The sequence below is a fragment of the Mustela putorius genome, unplaced genomic scaffold (genome assembly GCF_011764305.1).
Source record: "Mustela putorius furo isolate JIRA1106 unplaced genomic scaffold, ASM1176430v1.1 tig00003845_pilon_pilon_pilon, whole genome shotgun sequence".
Classification (NCBI taxonomy): Eukaryota; Metazoa; Chordata; class Mammalia; order Carnivora; family Mustelidae; genus Mustela; species Mustela putorius.
The window spans coordinates 87,763,688-87,782,805 of record NW_025421998.1 but is presented as its reverse complement, the minus strand read 5'-3'; the positions used below and the strand labels follow the sequence as shown (position 1 = coordinate 87,782,805).

At 42.0% G+C, this 19,118-nt stretch overlaps 1 protein-coding gene across 2 annotated transcripts in view; it reads right to left on the bottom strand.

Moving 5' to 3' along the window:
* Window positions 1–19,118, bottom strand: part of EXOC4 (exocyst complex component 4) — a 730,537-nt gene that overhangs the window by 353,657 nt on the left and 357,762 nt on the right. Inside the window, exon 11 of one of the 2 annotated variants that reach the window (XM_045062999.1) lies at window positions 9,544–9,673. The exons of the other annotated variant lie outside the window; for it this stretch is intronic. Coding sequence (XP_044918934.1) covers window positions 9,634–9,673 — 40 coding nt within the window. The 3' untranslated portion in view covers window positions 9,544–9,633. Of the gene's footprint in view, window positions 1–9,543; window positions 9,674–19,118 lie in introns of those variants that run through there. 2 annotated transcript variants of the gene reach the window in all.

Genomic DNA, 19,118 nt, shown 5'->3' with positions numbered 1-19,118 from the left:
ACAGGCAACCTATGAACCCAAACCAGAATGCTGACATATGTGACAGGAGTCTATGCTCTTTAATTTTTAAAAATTAGGTGACAATTGAATGCATGAGGATTTTACACAATAATTAAAGGCATCTGACTTTCTGCTTGTTTTTCGAATTTAGACAATCTGGCACGACTGGGATTATCTTCTAAATGACAGTGATTAGCAGGACCCCACAGAGGCTAGCCCCTCCAGTTTGGCTAAGTCTCCATTTACGCCAAAGTCACTCATTTACGTTATCAGTCAAGCTCCTGTTAAGTCTGTGACCTTTTATTTCAAGGAAGAAATGTCTAATGAAGGGAGATAAAAGCAACGATAATACAAAGAAAACCCAGATAATCTCAATATAATCAGGTACACATTTACACACACAGAATTCTAAGCATTCATGAATGTTAACTCCTTCTGGACTTCAACCATGAAGCAGAATGGCCCTACTGACCAATGCCCACCATGAGATATTTCATTTGTTCACTTCACTGCGGATGTTTCACTTATGGATAGCTGACAGTGAGGGTCATCTTGAAAGGCTCCAGAACGATAAACTGGTAATGAAGGAATTATGAAACGGTGTCCTCCTCTGCCACCTTCCCCCACCGCCGAAAATCCAAGAATTTTCCATGGATGAAGATGGCAGAAAATACTAACCTAACATGTATTTATCACAAGAAATCATGTGTTGTGTAATTTTAAGAACACTTCCTTATTCCAAATTGCTAATTTGGAGTTGATATTGATATAATCTTCCAAAATGTTGCTAATATGATTGAGTCTTCTCCTTCCCCCAGCCTCCTTACATTCAGATGCTGGTACTAAGCATAATGTTAAGCATTGTAATTCTGCCTTTATTAGATTCAGGTATATAAATGGCATCCCAGTGAGCGTGGTGAATTTTGATCATTATTCCTCCACTCAAGTTATGTTCATCTTCCTGCTGGGAGGATGATCACAGAGTTTTACCACAAGCCCAAGGGACCCATTATTTATTATATTACATTTTATGGTGTGGAGTAAATAAATAGCATTAAAGTGCTAAATTCATTCACAGAGATGAACTGCATTCATAAACTGGAGAAATTCTTTAAATCAAGCCTATGCTGCTAATAGGCTCTTCATAAAAATGCAGAAAACATCCATTGTAATATGGCAGCAATAAAAGGAGGCAGCTGGGTTAACACACAGAAATATCAGAAGGCAAACATTCTAGGCAAGGCACACAAATGGCATATAACCAAATCACAAGGTTAAACACACAAACCTCACTTACTAATCTGTCGTTTTCATGTAAGTGGGCTGTAATAATTCACACCTTAAAAATAATATAATTATCATAACAGAATTCAAAATAAGCTAAGGGTAACAATGTGTGAAGAATTCAGCAACCCCAAGCCCTCTTAAGACATGCCTTAATTAGCCATGCATTTTGTCTTAATCAGCGTGTCTTACATTAAAAGGCCATTTAGAAGGGAATGTGTGTGCATTTGTCTTTTGTATTATATATAATCCACTCCCATTTCCATCTCTGATTTCTAGGGTCTCCCACATTGCTTTTGGTATGGCTTTTGACTATAAAAGATTTTCTTGCCACCAATCCAAAGGGATTTTCTTTCCCCATTCCTCATGTGACTTTTAATCACTTAAGGTAACCTACAATTCTGTATTTCTTTCTTGGTAGATATAAACTCAGTAGTGCTTGAGACTGACACAGATTTCTTGCCGCCCTTGGACTTCACTACGGAAAGTCACTGTGGGTCTCAAGCGTCAGGCCCCATACTACCCTAGCATCTGTTCCTCCTTATACAGTGCGGTGCCAACACTACCCACATGACTGAGTATTTTTAACAATAGGAAGGATAATGAATTTTCTGTGTCAATTACAACATTCACTGAGTACTTTAAGGTGGTACAATACAGAAATAAAGAACAAGGAAAGAGAGTATTAACAAAGTATCATGGTAATTATTTGAAATCATACTTAAGAGGAGAACCATAGAAACTATAATCAACATATGAAAGGGGGCAAGAGAAAGGCATGGGTGCTGTGTCTTTGTTTTCGAGATTCCTCTTTAAGCTCATCAGAGATCATCAGAAGCTGTGTATCAAATACAGAATGGAAGCTAAGGCAGAGCCAGGTGCCCAGAACGAAGTCAGAAGTCTGGAGGCAAGGGAGAGATTCCAAATGAAAGTGTATGAGGGAACAGCAAGACAAGCCAACAATGAGTGTGGGTAGACCCAGCAACAATCTGAGTTAGGGCGCACATAGGAACAATGAATGGAACTTTTCAAGATGGGAATAAATGAGGAAAAGAACAAGGGAAAAAATACACAAGAGAATAGGCAGAAGAAACCAAGTTGACATCAGCACAGAGTCCAGAAGAATGAACAGGGAATTTGGAAAAGGAAAAAAAAAATAGATTGAGATATCACCATAACCAACTTAGTAACTCACACCAGTGTTTCAGGGATTTGGGGTAAAATTACTTGCTTCTTCCCACAATCCTAGAAACTTATTCATTTGATCCGAAAGGCTGTGCCAAAAGGCCAAGCATAGAGTTTTCAACTTCCCTACCAGGAATTCCCTTTAAAAGGAGTTCCTTTAAGGAATCAACACTTGAAAGGCAGAGTAAGGAAGAGGGAGGCAGGGCCCAGGCAGATAATTGGTTCTTTCACTTCGCCTCCAGAGATAAAAGGTGCTGAGACAGTCTGGGTACCAGCTTCTCCAAAGTCAAGTCCTGTGAGGACCAGTCAGGGGAGTATGGAGGCAGGTCCTGCTGAGTAAGCAGGAATGAGCCCAGTGTGGGATTTCCAGAAGGGAGGTGTAAAATTTCAGTGCGCTGACATTACATGAGGGAGCATATTTCCTGAAAATGAGTTTGTAAAAGCTGATCGATTCATTTGTTTGTTCAACATTCTTCACTTTGCAAACATGTATAAAGCAACAATTGTTTGCTGGGCTGGAGGACAGCCGTTTTTCAAGAGGGAAGACCTTAAGTGATTCGCTGTGTAATGAGGGTGATGGAGAGCCTTGCAGCATCTGACAGAGCTGTCCCCTTTCCTTAAGACACCTCCTTCCCTTGGTTGCCTAAAAACTAGCTTCTCTTGGTCTTTTGCTTCCTCACTTCTGTTCCTTTTTAAAAAAGCTCTGTCAGGAGCTCTGCCTCTTCCCAACCTACACGATGGAGGTCACAGGTCTTGGAAGTCTTTTCTATACCTGTGCTTCCACCCAAGTGGATTGTATCCTGTCTCAGGGCCTTTCACAGCCCTGGAATGTTGGTGACTTTCAAATTTATATCTGTGGGGTGTCTGGGTGGCTCAGTTGTTGGGCATCTGCCTTTGGCTCAGGTCATGATCCCAGGGTCCTGGGATGGAGCCCCACATCAAGCGCCCCGCTCAGCGGGAAGCCTACTTCTCCCTCTCACACTCCTCCCCTGCTTGTGTTCCTTCTCTCTCGCTGTGTCTCTCTCTCTGTCAAGTAAGTAAATAAAGTCTTAAAAAAAAAAGTATATCTATGGTCTTCCATGCGGATCAGTACCGTAGCTCTAACTGCATGTGACTCTCCCATTTTTTTTTCCATTTAAATTCATTAAAATAAAGACAAATAAGAAATTAGCCAGTTGCACTAGCCACAACTGAAGTGCTTAACAGCCACGTGGCTAATGGCTATCATATCAGACAGTGAAGTTATAAAAAAAAGTTCTACTGGACAACGCTGGTTTAGTTCTCACTTCCAAACTGTAGAGTCTTGTATCCAACTAACCACTCAACATACAGACTTGGCTAATATAACAGGCGCCTCAAATTTCCATCTTCAAGACTGAACTCAGGATCTTACCCCCAACTAGCTCTTCCTGCAATCTTCACCCTCTTTGGAAATCCCGCCTTCATTCTTCTTGCTGCTTGGGTCAAAAACCTTTGAGATCTGTTTAACTCCTCTTTTTCTCACACTCCTATTCAACCCACTGGCCAGTCTTCCCAGTCTTCCCAGGACATCCAGAGTGGGACCCCCTCTCACCTACACTGCTGCCAACCTAGTTCATGTCATCATTTCTAACCCAAATTATTGCAGTGGTTTTTTATTCTTTGCTACTACTTTTGTCCCCTTATGGTACATTTATCACATGGCAGCCAAAGCAATCCTTTACAAAGTTAAATCAGATTACCACATTCCTCTTTTCAAAAGTCTCCAATAGTTTCCCACCTCGCCCAGGGTAAAATTCCAAATGCTTAGCACCATCTAAAAGGCCTTAGGGGGAGAGGATGGGGATTAAGAAGGGCACTTGTTGGGATGAGCACTGGGGTTTGTACGGAAGTGCTGAATCACTCTATCTATAAACCCGAAACTAAAATTACTCTGTATGTTAAGTGGAAATTAAATAAAAACATGTAAACTCTTTCCTCTGCCTAGAAGCCTTCTTTCCTAGGTATCTCATGGTTGGCTGCTTCCTAATTTCATTCAAGTCTTTGCCTGAACACTTTCTCCCAACACCTTATATAAAACAGCAACTTATCTGCCTCCTTTCCACCCTGCTTTCTTTTTCTTCAAGTATTTACCATCCTGAGGTATTTTAATTTGTTTATCGTCTGAATCTCCCATTAGAATATAAACTCCTTAAGAGCAGGGACTTCATTTGTTTCGTTGCTTGATGCATAATAGAAGCTAAATAAATATTTGTTAAATACAAACAAAACACTGTATCATGGTGGTGAATGCCCTCACACAGGAATGTATACGAATGTTCTCCAGATCCTTCAACCAGCTGGGACTATCTCCATTGGGCAAACAATACCCACAAGTGTAGAGACTCGGGTCCTATCGAACACACACACAGATCCCCCAGCTTAGCCCTTGTTTTCTCCCCCTGCCCCCACTTCACAACGGCCCCCCCCGCCGCACTGATGCCGAGGCCGGCTCTACACTCAGGCAGCCTCATCACCCACACCCCTGACCTGGGACGTCTGACAACTCCTCCTCCTTACCCACTGTTGGAAACATCCTTCCTTGTCCATCTCCGGGCACCACGGCAGGCTCCGCAAGCACCAAAGACAGCTTGCTCTGCCCCTCATCTCTCCCCTCAAGACATGGCCTCGTTGAAGAAGGGAGCATCTGTGCTGAGGCACTGGTAGGGCCAATGCAGAAGGGAAAGGTGAGCGCCATCTTGTCCAAAGAGAGGGAGTTCACCCAATACGCCTTGGCAACTAGGAAGGGGAAGACGACGTTGTAGGACACAAAGAGAGAGGCTAAAAGGGGAGAACAATCCTGATGGGCCTACCAAGAAGGACCTGCATCCTCCCCGCCATGCGCGGACTTGCCCTTCCCAGAACTGCCATTGCACTCAGGTCATGTTATGCTCCTCACATCACCCAGGTCATGTTATGCTCCTCACATCAGTGACCCCTGGAAACTGCCCCTCACCACCTACCTCTCTCAAGTATGAAACCTCGGCCCTGCTCTTTGGTAACTACAAGTAGGGCATGTTGAGGGTAATGTCCTTATTCTCTAAAATAAGAAGGTTGGACTGGATGATCTCTAAGGTCTCTTTTATTTACCAAGTCCCAGCAGGGCCTATGAACTTCTAACCCTGCTGCCAGGTTTCAGTAGAAGGAGGTGTGCTCCCAGAATCTCAAGCCGACTCTAAATCCATTGCCAGACACAAATTTTAGTTAAATCTGAGAAAGCTACAGTAAGACACTAGAGATAGATGGTGGGTAACACTGTTTTGCAGAGGTTTATACCAAATAAGATTATTTCTATGAGAAAATGCATTCTGAGTTCCAAACAACTAACTAATAAATGAACCAGACAAATATGTTCACAAATATAAAACTATACTGTTATGATGCTATTGGGTGCCCTGTTACAGAAAAGCTTCAGAAAATAGGCAGTTTGGCAAATGACTGTGAACATGACCTAAAGATGCCCACGGACTATTATACAATGTACGTGTACATTTTTACTTGACTTCCATGCATTTCTGGGACACATTTATGAGAAAAGCAAGGCCGTCTTATAACTTATCTTCCATTCATACATTTAATGGCTTTTATTAACCCTGCCTAGATTTATTGCACTTCTTTTTGACATTAAAAAACAAACAAACAAATAAACATTCAGAATATAACCTACAGAGGGCTTCTGTAGTGCACAGATTTTGACAGTGCATCACTACACTCATTTGCGGGGAACAAAGGAGGGACACTTCCCAGCGCCCAAGACACAACATGGTTGTTTAGCTAAAACACTCTAAACATGATGAGGGAATACACAGCAGCTGAACAAACCGCAAAGACATTCTGTTGGAAACGGGCAAAAAGCATTTATTGTAAAGGCTATCGTTCATTTATTTGATTATAAAGACTATTTATGTAGTTGTTTATACCATACCTGCTGGTTCTTAGAAGTTCCAAGTCTTTTTTTTTTTTTTTTAAGATTTTATTTATTTATTTGACAGAGAGAGATCACAAGTAGGCAGAGAGGCAGGCAGAGAGAGGAGGAAGCAGGCTCCTGGCTGAGCAGAGAGCCTGATGCAGGGCTTGATCCCAGGACCCTGGGATCATGACCTGAGCTGAAGGCAGAGGCATTAACCCACTGAGCCACCCATGGGCTCCAGAAGTTCCAAGTCTTTGAGGTAGAAAACTTGTGATCAGGTATCATCTGAGATGGGATCTGGTATCATGGAAGAGTCGGGAGACTTGGATTGTTTTAGGCTCTGCTATTTCTAAATCCTAGGTAAGTCACAAAGCTTTACTATACTAGTTCCAAATTCCTCTCAAGTTGAATATAGGGGCTAGACTAGGTGACTGGTAATCTTTTCATGAACACAAATCTATAGCTTGAGCTTAAGTGTGCTCGGCAGGGAAGCAGTCTATTTCTCTTCCATTGGCTGCTACGTAGCTGGGGTGAAAAGCAGCTTCACAGAATGAGACGGAATCTTTAACGGCTATTCTGGCAAAGTTGGGTTGTCTGCCCACGATCACTTTCAGCGCTGATTGGCAAGTGGATGGGCAGAAATGGCCATGTCATCAGTTGTTTCCAGTGTGTTCTAAAGAACACTAGCCCCCAAATCCTTGACTAACGTGTTTATTGTTCAGATAACCTTAAAAAAATGTTATATACACTATTTGCCTCTGGAAAGTCACAGAGAGCCATGTGTATGAAAGGCTCTGAAAAGTTCTGCAATAAAGAGCTGCTTATTTTAGTAACAGGCAAACAAAAAAGTATATTACAATTTTCATGGTACTAAAATGAATTTACTAAAATAGGGTTTCTTGGAAATAAGGAACTGAGTCTTAATTCACCTTTTGGCCTCGGCCCCGAGCACAGCATCTGATATATAACAATGCTCACGATTTCTGAAAAACTGAGTGATGAAACCTGGAAGAGCCTAGAATCTGGAAGCACGGCTGATGTTCTTCTGAGGTCTTATCTATACCTAAAGTCACCAGTAAAATGTATCAGGAAAGTGCAAATGCAAAAGTAAAATGTATAACAACAAAACAACAGCTTTCTAAGAGGACGAAAGAGTAAACTCAAGCCAGTACGTTCCATTGGAATACTCTCTTCAAGCAGTAAAGGAGGAAAACTAGAAACAAAATATACCGCGTGGGGCTTAGGAAAGTATTATGTTCCACAGGCGCTCAATCAACATTAGCTGATGCTTCCTAGCAGTGTCCGTAACTTATTTACCCACTCGTGCTCTCAATGCCTAAATTTCCCTGTCTATAAAACAAATATTTACTGCAAGATAAAACAGCAATCCATACTCTCTGAGGAGCTGGGAGGCTCACTTCATGGTACAGGAACATCTGGAAAGAGGCCGATGATGGATGGCATGTCCATCACCGTCAGCATCACAACTGTGATTGTGGTGAGCGGGCAAGAGAGGCAACAGGCCCACTCTCCCGGCTCCGGGGTTCGCTGTCGTGGGAGATGTGTCCCTTCCACACACCCACGCACTGCTCAGTTTCTTTTCTTTTTCTTTTTTTTTTTAAGATTTTATTTATTTATTTGACAGAGAGAAATCACAGGTAAGCAGAGAGACAGGCAGAGAGAGGAGGAAGCAGGCTTCTCGCGGAGCAGAGAGCCTGATGCGGGGCTCGATCCCAGGACCCTGGGATCATGACCTGAGCCGAAAGCAGAGGCTTTAACCCACTGAGCCACCCAGGCGCCCCTCACTGTTCAGTTTCTTAGGGCAGGGCGGAAAAGATGAGAATTGACTGCTAAGGCAATAAAAGCAAATGTAGCTCGGTTCCTGTTATTTGCATTAATAAAGATTTCCTTTTTTGATCTATGACAAATATTTCTGCCCACAAAGCATTTAGAAATTAAATTATTTACTAGTAAATTATTTACTAGCAAGACAGAATAGAATAGTTAAAAACAAAGCAAAACAAGGTACAGGTTGGGGCTTCGAACAGAGTTGGGAGAGGAGGGAAAAAAAAAAGGTTTGATTAGAATCTTGACCGAATACCACAGGTTCCTAATGCATCAGTTTGTAAATTACTTGAGAACAGGGACCGTGACCATCACTCTGACATCCCTAGTGACTGGCACAGTGTCTGGAATACATTACGCATGGAGGAGAGGCTGAAGAAAGGAGAATGCATGAATACCCATGCCTTAGTGTTTCATCCAGTAATAATGAAAACATATCCAGCTACGTAAGGGCTGACACTAATGATTCAGTTGTTTGCAAAATGCTTTCAAGGAAAATTTAAAATGTTTCAACCCTCATTAGCAGAAGCTTTGAAAGTAGCAGAAGAAGGGGGGAAAGCCCCCCAGCATCTGCATACTCTCTGTAACGTCCACCAGCTTCATGTAGGACATGGCTACCAAACTCTACAGCAGTCACCCCAATTCATTCTGGAGAAAAATCACTGCTTCCAACATAATACACTAAAACAAATTTATAAATGTTAATAAAATTTTTAAAAGGTCAGGTCACTCCTTCCTATAACATATGTCAGGGGGAACCTAAAACATCTCAGTATCAGGTCATTGGCAGGACAGCTATGACATTAAAGAATGGAGAAAATGGAATTTTTTTTCTCTTTTAAAATTAGTTAACCAGCACATCTGTCTGCTTCCCCCTGGCTGCCTGGTATGCAGCAAGCACTGTAACAGGGGAAATTTACTGAAACTTACCATTAAATCAATATGGCCAAGCTCTCTACAAGGGGCTGTAAGAGTCATGCATGTGAGAAAGCTGAAGGGAACAAATGGACACTGAAAATAAGAACAAAAATGTTTTTAAAAAGTAAAGGGGAAAAAAAAAGTAAAGGGACTCTTCAAATTTCCAAATTTCACAGATCAGGCAGCAAAGCCAGGGTCTTGAAATTTGCCTTATAATCCTTTCTTCCTAGGTTAAAATTAGAGATAGCTCTCTTATTCAAAAATCTAGCATGAAAATGATAGACAAAAGTGAGAGTTCTGGCTGAATTATCAGAAATTACTTTGGAGGAAGGTAATAAAACTGGATTTATAGAAAAAAACCATACCAGCATTTTATTTAGTGACAAATGGAGATGCTATTTCTTCTTCTTTTTTTTTTTTTTTTTTTCCTTTTGGCTCATCCATGGAGATTCAGAGGGCAGGGAAATATGTTGTCAAATAATTCTGCTGGAGAGTAAAATGTGTTCTGAATATCTGAGAAGCAAACAGTGAAAATACAGTCTGTGTAGGTCATACTGACATTCTGACTAGATTAGAAATAATAAATAAGTATATTTATATGTATATGAAATATATATATAAAAGATACATTTACTATAAAATCTGGTGTCTCCAAGAGCTGACCATAAATCCATACATAACCCAATTATCTAAATTTATAGAATATACTAGGAAGATTGCTTTGCAAGTCTTAGAACACTTCAGTTTTATAACTGAAAGGAGTCTTAGAGATCAACTTGGTTAATAGGGGCACCTGGGTGGCTCAGTGGGTTAAAACCTCTGCTTTTGGCTCAGGTCATGATCCCAGGATCCTGGGATTGAGCCCCGCATCGGGCTCTCTGCTCGGCAGGGAGCCTGCTTCCCTTCCTCTCTCTCTCTGCCTGCCTCTCTGCCTACTTGTGATCTCTCTGTCAAATAAATAAATAAAATCTTTAAAAAAAAATGTTTACGGTATTTATAAGGCATATTTATACATTTGTGTTTGATCCTCATAACCATCACGGGCAATACAGGAAGTTAACTGATTGATCCAAGACTCCCCAGCTGTCCAAGGGGAAAAGCACGTCTAGGTAAACAAACTCTTCACTAAATTAAGAATGGGAAAGGAATCCACGGGAAACAATCACTATAATAAAGGTGTAAGTGCCTATAAGTAAAAATAACAGGCAACTAAAAGAATCACTTTTACAACCTGCATGACAATACACTTACCACAGAAACGGAAACAAATGAACATTCCAGGTTGCTACTGAAGATAAAGAGGACAGCACTGCTATTTAATACAGCAGAGTCCCCCATCACTGTACAATGTCAATGGCGTAAGTATCTTTTACAGTCAGAATGCATGTGCTTACAGAAAGGAAAGGAAAAACAGAGATACCATGAAAATCACCTTGAACTTGGCCTGCGGGCTGTTTCTTCGCGTTTTTGTATGTGGTTCTGTTTTGTCTTTTTTCATTACCATTATCTAAAGAAGGAAAAATCCCCACCTTGCATGGCAGCCGAGCCCACAGAGACCCATTTTGTCACAGGCCATTAGTGTTCATCATTACATAGCTTAATGCAGTTGTCTGTTCCCTTTAGTGAACTCTGCATAGATTTATCTTCAGCTAATGCTGCAGAGGCTAAGGGAAGCTACGAAGGTCTCTGGGTTTGTTTGCCTTTATGGGAAGCATTTTTAAATCATTCTGGGCCAAAGGACCCTACAGAGTTGGAGAAGGTAATATGTGCTTCTCCCTTCATACTGGCTCTAACAGGCAATGTTCACTCACAGAGAAAACGATCTGGACACACTCAGAGGCACCTTTGTTCCGTGGTGGAGAGCTCTTATCTTGGCTCTGCAGTTCAGAAATCTAGAGAAGGTTTTATGCACAGACACACATATACGTGCATATCCTGAACTTCACAACCCTATCTGAGACTCTGGAACTTCACTCACTCACTCACCAAACATATATTGAAGGTCTCCTTGTCTGGTACCATTCTAAGTAATAGGGAAAAAACAGTGAACCAAACAGACAAAAGTCCCTACCCTTATGCAACTTATACTCTTAGTGGGTAAGTGGGGACAGTCAGATCAGACCGATACAAGATAAAGTATGCAAATGGAGACCAGGGAAACGGGGCGACAGGGACAGGCATATTACAAGTCTAAACAGGACAGCCACCAAAAGCTTTATTAGGACAGTAATACGTGAGAAGCGCCTTAAAAGCGTTAAGGTAGTGACTCACAGGGGTGGCTGGTGGAAGAACACTAGTGTTATTCAAAGGTTCAAGAAGTTCAAGGAGAACAGTATGGTTGGAACAAAGTGATCTACAGAGAGGGCTGCAGAAAATGCACTGAGCAGCAAAGGGTAGGGGCAGATCACATAGGGCCTTCTAAGTCACTGGGAAAAACTCTGGTTTTTCCTCTGCATGAATTGTTACCAGAGAATTTTGAGCCCCGAAGTTTATATGACGTAACTTAACACTGACACAGGATCGCTATGGCTGAAAGGGAGGAAAGCAAGAGATCAAGCTTGAGACTAGTTAGAAGCCTAATTCAATTCTCCAGGAAGGAATGATGGCGGCAGAGAGCAGGAAAGTAACTATGAAGGTGGTGAACAATGCTTCGATTCCGGGGTTTACTTATGGAAAAGTCCAAAGGATGTGCTGACGGACTGTATCGGGGGTGTGAGAAGAAGAGCAGATTCCTAGGCTTTTGGTCCGAGCAACTGGGCCAACGGTGCTGCTTTCTGTTGAGGTGGGGAACTCTGTAAAAGGTGGCAGTTGGTGATAGATGGTGCGGAGCACTGGGATCTCGGTTTTGGACATTTTGAATGTGAGAGTCCCATGTGACAAAGCAGCAGACGTGTCAGGTAAACCAAAAGACCTAGGCTTTCCGGCTGGAGACCGTGGCGGCAGTCCGGGCGGGAGATAGGAATTTGGCAGTCATCTGCTTGAGGTGGGTTTTAAAGTCCTAAGACAGGCCGAGCCCACCAGGAAGGTGAAGGTGGCTGAGAACCAAATCCTGGGCACTCCAGACCGAGAGGTCAGGGCGGTGCGGGGGACACTCACGAGGAGGGAAGTGAGCAGAGTGCGTTATCCTGGGGGTCAAGAGACGAGACGCTCTGAGTAGGAGAGGACAGAAGCCGTCCCCCGTACTGTAGTTTTAATGACGCATAGAAGGGGTCGGTCACAAGAATGGGACACTCTGTGCTGACTAGCAGGAAAAGGGAAGACCGGGAGAGAATGCACAGAAAGGGAAGCTGGGGGTTATACCTGCTCTCTGCCATCCCTTTCTCTGTTCCAATTTCTCCAGTGAGGGAAAAGCAAGAGGAAATTAGCCTTATTTCCTACACGTGTTATAGTTATGAAAACTGACCAAGCCTGCCCCATGTTTTGAGGTCTTGGGAAAAAAGCACAGGAATACTTACTCCCAGCAGAGCCCACGACTAACATTGATTCCACCACCTGTTGCCATCTGTCTGCTACTGCTCTGACTGCATCTTCTCAGGCCAGACAAAGACATTCTGATATTCTTCTGCTGTTCTCAGCAGAGCAGACACTCAGCTACTACCAACCCCCCCCCACAAAAACTTTTTCTTATATATGGACTTATTTATGTATTTTGAAGGTGAAAAGGAATGGGACAAAGAAAGGGAGTGTCAAATAGGCTCTCATTTGCTAGAAACTGTGCAGAACTATTATCGTCAACAAAGTAATGCTCTTGAATGGAACATCCAAGGATAATGATTGAGTCAACAAGTCCGAAGCTGCAAAAATGAACGACATATTGAGGTATGATTAAATACCGCACTCAAAATTGCTCCACTCCAAGCTCCCGGAGACACAGAATCGCTCTATCTAATAATTTCTCCTCTTCTTGATTTTTCGGCAGCTTTTAATAACTCTCTCCTCCTCTAAACCCTCTGGCATCGTTTCTGTAACCGGCTTTACTTGTTCTTTGCTGGCTCATCACTTCCCTCGTCCTCTTTACGTGGCGGGTTCCAAGATTAAATTGACCTCAGCTTTCAATTCTATTCAAGGCTTAAAAAATCCCCTCTATGCATAAAATACAGGGATTAAGAGCTCGGATTTAAACATCATCAAGATTTCCACTGAAATCTCACTGTAACACTTACTAGTTGTGTGACCTACAGCAAACTAGAAAAATCTTTTCTGCACCAGTTTCCTCATCTGTACCATTGCCCCATATCCTCATGGATATTAATGCTATCTGCTTTATGGAGTTCTGCGAAGGTTTAATGAACTAATCCACGCAAGGCTCAACATCAAGACTGGCATGTATTAAGCATGCAAAAAATATTGACTATTAGTGTGATTCCCAAATATAAATTCCTAGCTCTGGCCTCTCTTTATTCCAAGGGCACTTTCTCCTGCCTACTAGAATTAGTCATTTGAATCCCTCAAACTCTCTGTGAACTCAAAACAAAATAATTTAGTATATGTGGATTAAAGAAAATCTACTGTTGAACCATTAGTAGTCAATTACAGCAAATCATTCAATAAATGTTAGCCTAAGAGAGTAATGAATAAAATGGCATTTCACTATTGGAAAAATAACTTGAAATAAAGACAGTGTCTAGAAAGTATTTAGCCTATGCCTCCTGCAATGCTGTCCTGTCCCACTTTTTTTGCCTTACCGGGCTGCATCTGGTCCAGTTTCATTCTTACAAGTTTTACTAATAAAAACAGTATGTTTAAAAAAAAACCAAACACAGTATGTTTATTCCATCAATCATCTTTGCCCACCCTAGACAAAAGTTACTGGTCTAGGAAATGTCTTAGGAACTTTAGAACCCCATGATTCTAGGGCATTTTTCTCTTTTAAAAACAATACACAACAAAACAAAACCAAAAAAACCCCTCTTATTATTAATGTATTTCCAGTAACAAATTGCTTCCATTTCAAATATTGTATCCTGGGGTGCCTGGATGGCTCAGTCAGTAAAGCAGTCAACTCTTGATTATGGCTCAAGTCATAACCTCAGGGTTGTGGGATCGAGGCCCACGTCAGGCTCTGCACTCAGCAGGGCGTCTGCTTGAGATCCCCTCTCTCCCTTTCCCTCCGCACCCACCTCCACTTGTGCATGCTCTCTCTCAAATAGATAAATAAAATCTTTAAAAAATGTATTTTATTCTATTATCCTAAGATTGTTAGGGAGGTAGTACTAAGAACACGGAGCACCGACTCACAGTGGTCCTGGCGCACTTACGAACGCACTCAGAGGCACGTTCTCACACCACACTCCCGCTGGATACGTCGCTCACTGCTTCTTTTTAACGGGATACTCTATTTGCTGTCAAGACCTAAATAGGCCAATAATCTTATCTGAAATATAGATTCTCACTGCCATCACACTTCTTTTATTTCACAAATATATAGCCCTTCACCATAAACACTTGATAAAATATAACCACGGGGCCCATCAAATGTGTCTTTTACCATATCTGTGTGCACTTCCTATATTCTCCATAGCTATAAACTTTTCACTTTGAAGAAGGAGATGGATGGATTATCATGGTTTAGAGGTAGTCACTCAAATGCACAGATTTCCTCCTGAATTGCTCCGTGACCACAGGCAGTAAGATGTGTATATGGTTCACGGTAATTTTGTGCTTCTTTCCCTCCAATGGCAGGTTTTTTTTTTTTTTTTTAAATTCAAGAAGAGTTGACATACAATATCTTATTCGTTTCAGGTGTTCAACAGAGTGCTGTGACAATTTTATACATTACACAGTGCTCCCCACAGTACGTGAGGTCCCCATCGGTCACCACATAAAGGTAGTACTATTGACTATATTCTCTATGCTCTACTTTTCATCCCCATGACTTACTTGATAACTGGAAGCGTGCACCTCTCAAAGTGGGACTTCCCAGAGCCTTACCCTTGGAATACACAGCTGCTCAGGGAGCAACAGAGACTCAGAAAAGCATGTGAGTAGGGCGCGCTCACGCCCTCGCTCCCCTCCGTTTCAGCTATCTCTACCGCTCTTCCCCTCCACCCCGCCCCCCGTGAAAAAGCCCCGGCTGGCTTGAGCGGTGTGCTGGTGAGCACGCTCAAAGTCCGACAAATAGAGGAGTTCAAATTTTAAATTCACTGTATGGTATTGTGTTCAGTGACCTTGAGCAAATAATTTTAATCTCTTTCGTAGATTCCTGATTTTCGAAATTAAATGTGTTCTGAAAATGAGGAGAAGTCAAGGCGTGAAAAGTCAGTGGTATACAACAAGCACTTAATAAATAGCCGTTCCCGGGCACAGCCTGGCACTGGCACAGCTTCCCTTTCCACTAAACCTGCACTCGATTTTAATGACATGTTTGGTGTGTAGCCCCGCAGAATCGAAGTGGCATTGGGTCTCCCCATCAAGTAATCAGAAAGAAAAAAGAAGTTAAGAGAAGAATGGTGGGGCGAGAAGAAAGGAAAACTCTAAATTGCACTCAAAGGTTTAACACTCTTCAGACTGGATGCTTTTAACATTTGCAGGGTTCCACTAGGCTCATTCAGTGGAGACTGTGTACTTTCCCGTGGCTTACAGAGATCAGCATAAAACAAACCCACCAGCCATTCGAGAGCTGCCTCCTGCTAGCAAGGGGCCTTTCACATGATGCTGCAGAAACGGGACCTCAGAGGGACGGGCATCTTTATCAGCATTCTCTCTCCCCTTCCATTTGTTCTTTTTAAAAATTACTGCAGTCAACACAGGCAGCTGTCTCTCTACGCCTCCACATTTCCCTTCACCCGAGCTCCCAGACAGCAGTTTTCCCCTCCTCACCTCTGCCTGGAAAATACTCAATAAAGAAATGAGTGGAAACAAATTAGTCATTCTGCAGTCTATTGATTAAGCCCCATTAAATCAGGGTCGCATTGGGTGTGCTTTGGGGGAAGGGAAGCAATCAATCCAAGGCTGCAAAAAAAAAAAAAAAATTAATGGAAACACGCTCAGAAGTTTCAGTCCTTTTTACCTTGTTATTAACATTCAGGCGGTAAGTCCTGAGCATATGGCTCAAGGGCCCTAACAAACCCTACAACCGGGGAAGGGAAAGCGCATTATTAACTCCATACACCGAAGACTGGTGGTAGGCGGTTGCGAGCTTCAGCTTCCAGAGTTGTAGAGAAATGGATGCTAGTAAAAGAAGATGTCCAGAGTGGAAGACAGTTCAGTCAGATCTTACTTATCTCTGGGAAAATCTATGTCCTCGAAAGCTGCTAAAAAAGTAAATTGCCTCTTCCTCTGTCTGAACTAAAGCAAGGAGGGTTTTTCAGAATCCCAAGTGACACACAAAGCTTATGTAACAGCAAGAGTAAGAAGGTGACTGGTGGCCTTTCTGATGCACAGCACAAGAGAAGTCACTGAGACCATGTGATCCTACAGGTTGCCAACCTCCGTGTGTTGAGGAGTCTCCTAGAGAACCTGTTTAAAATGCTGATCCCTTGGGGCGCCTGGGTGACTCAGTGGGTTAAAGCCTTTGCCTTTGGCTCAGGTAATGATCCTGGGGTCCTGGGATCAAGCCCTATATCGGGCTCTCTGCCAAGCGGGGAGCCTGCTTCCTCCTCTTTCTCTCTGCCTGCCTTTCTGCCTACTTGTGATCTCTGTCAAATAAATAAATAAAATAAAATGCTGATCCCGTATGCTGTGGCCAGAGTTCTGACCCTCCAGATCCAAAGTAAGGACCGCGAAGCCAGCTTTTTAATAAATTCTTTTGATGATAATTTAATACAGGTGGTTCTTGGAACACACTTTCACAAACACTGTAAAAGGATAAGACAGAACCAAAATAAGCAATAGTTGTGATTTGTGGGGGGAAAAGTAGAGAGAGATTCAAGTGGCAAAGCCAGTCTTTCCTCCCAGCATCCAGGCTCGATGACAAGGCCCTTTGCGCATCCTCAGTAGACATCCACTTTGGGAATACATGAGTGAGTGTCCTTATTTACTGAGCACCTATGTGATCTTCAACAGCTCTAGGAAATTGCTACTACGACTGTATCCTCATGAGCAAGATAAAGAAACCAAGAGGAAACAACTTGCCCAGTGTAACACAAGCAAAATATCGTGCAGCTATGTCCACGCTACCCAACAGTCTACCTGCTCCTGTCCACTTCGGATAGTCCACTGCAAATGGTCTGAAGGTATTTTTCCTAAGAGAGGACACCACGGCGGCTTCTTTCCTGGAGAAATAAGCCCCAAATAATGGTATTTTCTCCCCTTTACCACAAAAACAGCTTCCCTCAATTCTGGAACTCCTCACCTGAACACAGGACAGGAATTTTTAACCTGCTAGTATTCGGTGAGACCCTAGAAATATACTGGGGAGGAGGCGGCCCATAAACACCTGGTTGGGCTTTCAAGCTAAAGTCAAGGAAGAGCAAGGGCTTAGTGACCACACAAGTTCATACCAGCATAATCTGGCGCTGGTAATAGGGAATCAATGAATTTGATAGTCAAGGTCTTAGACTCTCCTAAGTATTCATAGTTATATGTGGCTCTCTCTCTCTCTCTCTTCCTTCCACCCCTATGCCTTACTGCCTTTGCAGAGGACAAATTCTCTGATAGGAAAATTCCTCCCCCACTTCTAAGTATAATTCATACCCTGCAGGTCTTAGCATAGACATTTGTTACATTATTATAATATAGTATAAAATACTTATAGTATAGTATAATAATATTAATATATATAATATAATAAAGGCTGTCTCTACTGTATTCTCCTATTCTTTGTGGCACTTACCTGCTTTCTTTGGGAATGCTTATCCTCCCCGCTAGCCTACAAACACGAGGGCTGGGAGTGTTACTCCCTACTGGCTTGCAAAGGACCAGACACATGTATTGGTCTCCCTGTAGCAATACAAGGTGGCTAAAAGCAAAGACCATAACTTGATTTCTCCTGAAAGCACAGATCAAGGCAGACCATTGAAAGATCAATAAAGGGAACCCACAGCTCTTGGTTCTAAATTTTTCCATGTAGCCTCAGTGACCAGTTCCATTATCTTCCAACACAGATTCCACATTCAACCAAGACAGGATCCACACTGATTTGTAAAACAGTATTACCACTCTTGTTAGATGAGAAACTCAAAAACACACTTTTCCAAAATCATATGCTCAGAAAACTGAAGGTCATTTTTACTTAAACCTTTTTTAAGTAGTTTTTTTTTTTTGGTGTTTTTGGTTTGTTGTTTTTTTTTTTTTTTTTAAACTTTTACTCTACTTAACCTTTTTTAGTATAAACTAAAAGTCATGTTTATACTAAAAGTCTATCAACCCTCTTTAGTTAAAGTATATTTTTAAATGTGGAGCATCACTGAAATTCAATTCTGTCGAGGCAGTTGGGATAGGTTAACAGAACTTCCAAAGACGTTGGAGATCTATGCTAAAAAAAAAAAAAATGCTCTTAGTGAACAAACTCTATTCTCAGTAACAAAACCCTAGGAACTTAACAGCTATGAGTGGCAGTCTCTCGTTGGCGGTGAATGTTAACCACGAGCAAAGAGAAACTGAGGTCCTCGATTCTCTTCTGCCGGACTTCATTAGGTTAAAAGGAAATGATCGTCCTGTAGGTGGCATGACTTTTTTCTTTCTGTTTTTCTTTTTTAAACCCTGCCTCAGTTCCCACAAGAGATACCATTTTATCTTACTACACTCACAACAACAACAAATCAAACATCTGCCACTCTCCATGATCTTTCTGGCTGTCTTATCTTCACAGGATATGTTAGATTAGATGAACACATTTTTTTCCTAAGTGTTATTTATTCTTTGAAATGCTCTTCTGAATTCTTCTCAGGCCCCCAGATCAGATATTTCTCCCTGCTCTCGGGAGTTCGTTCTTAATTCTAAACGTCAAAAATAAAATATATGCAAATATCATACAAAACGTTGAAAGAAGTCACTACAGAGCTGGACTACATCATGT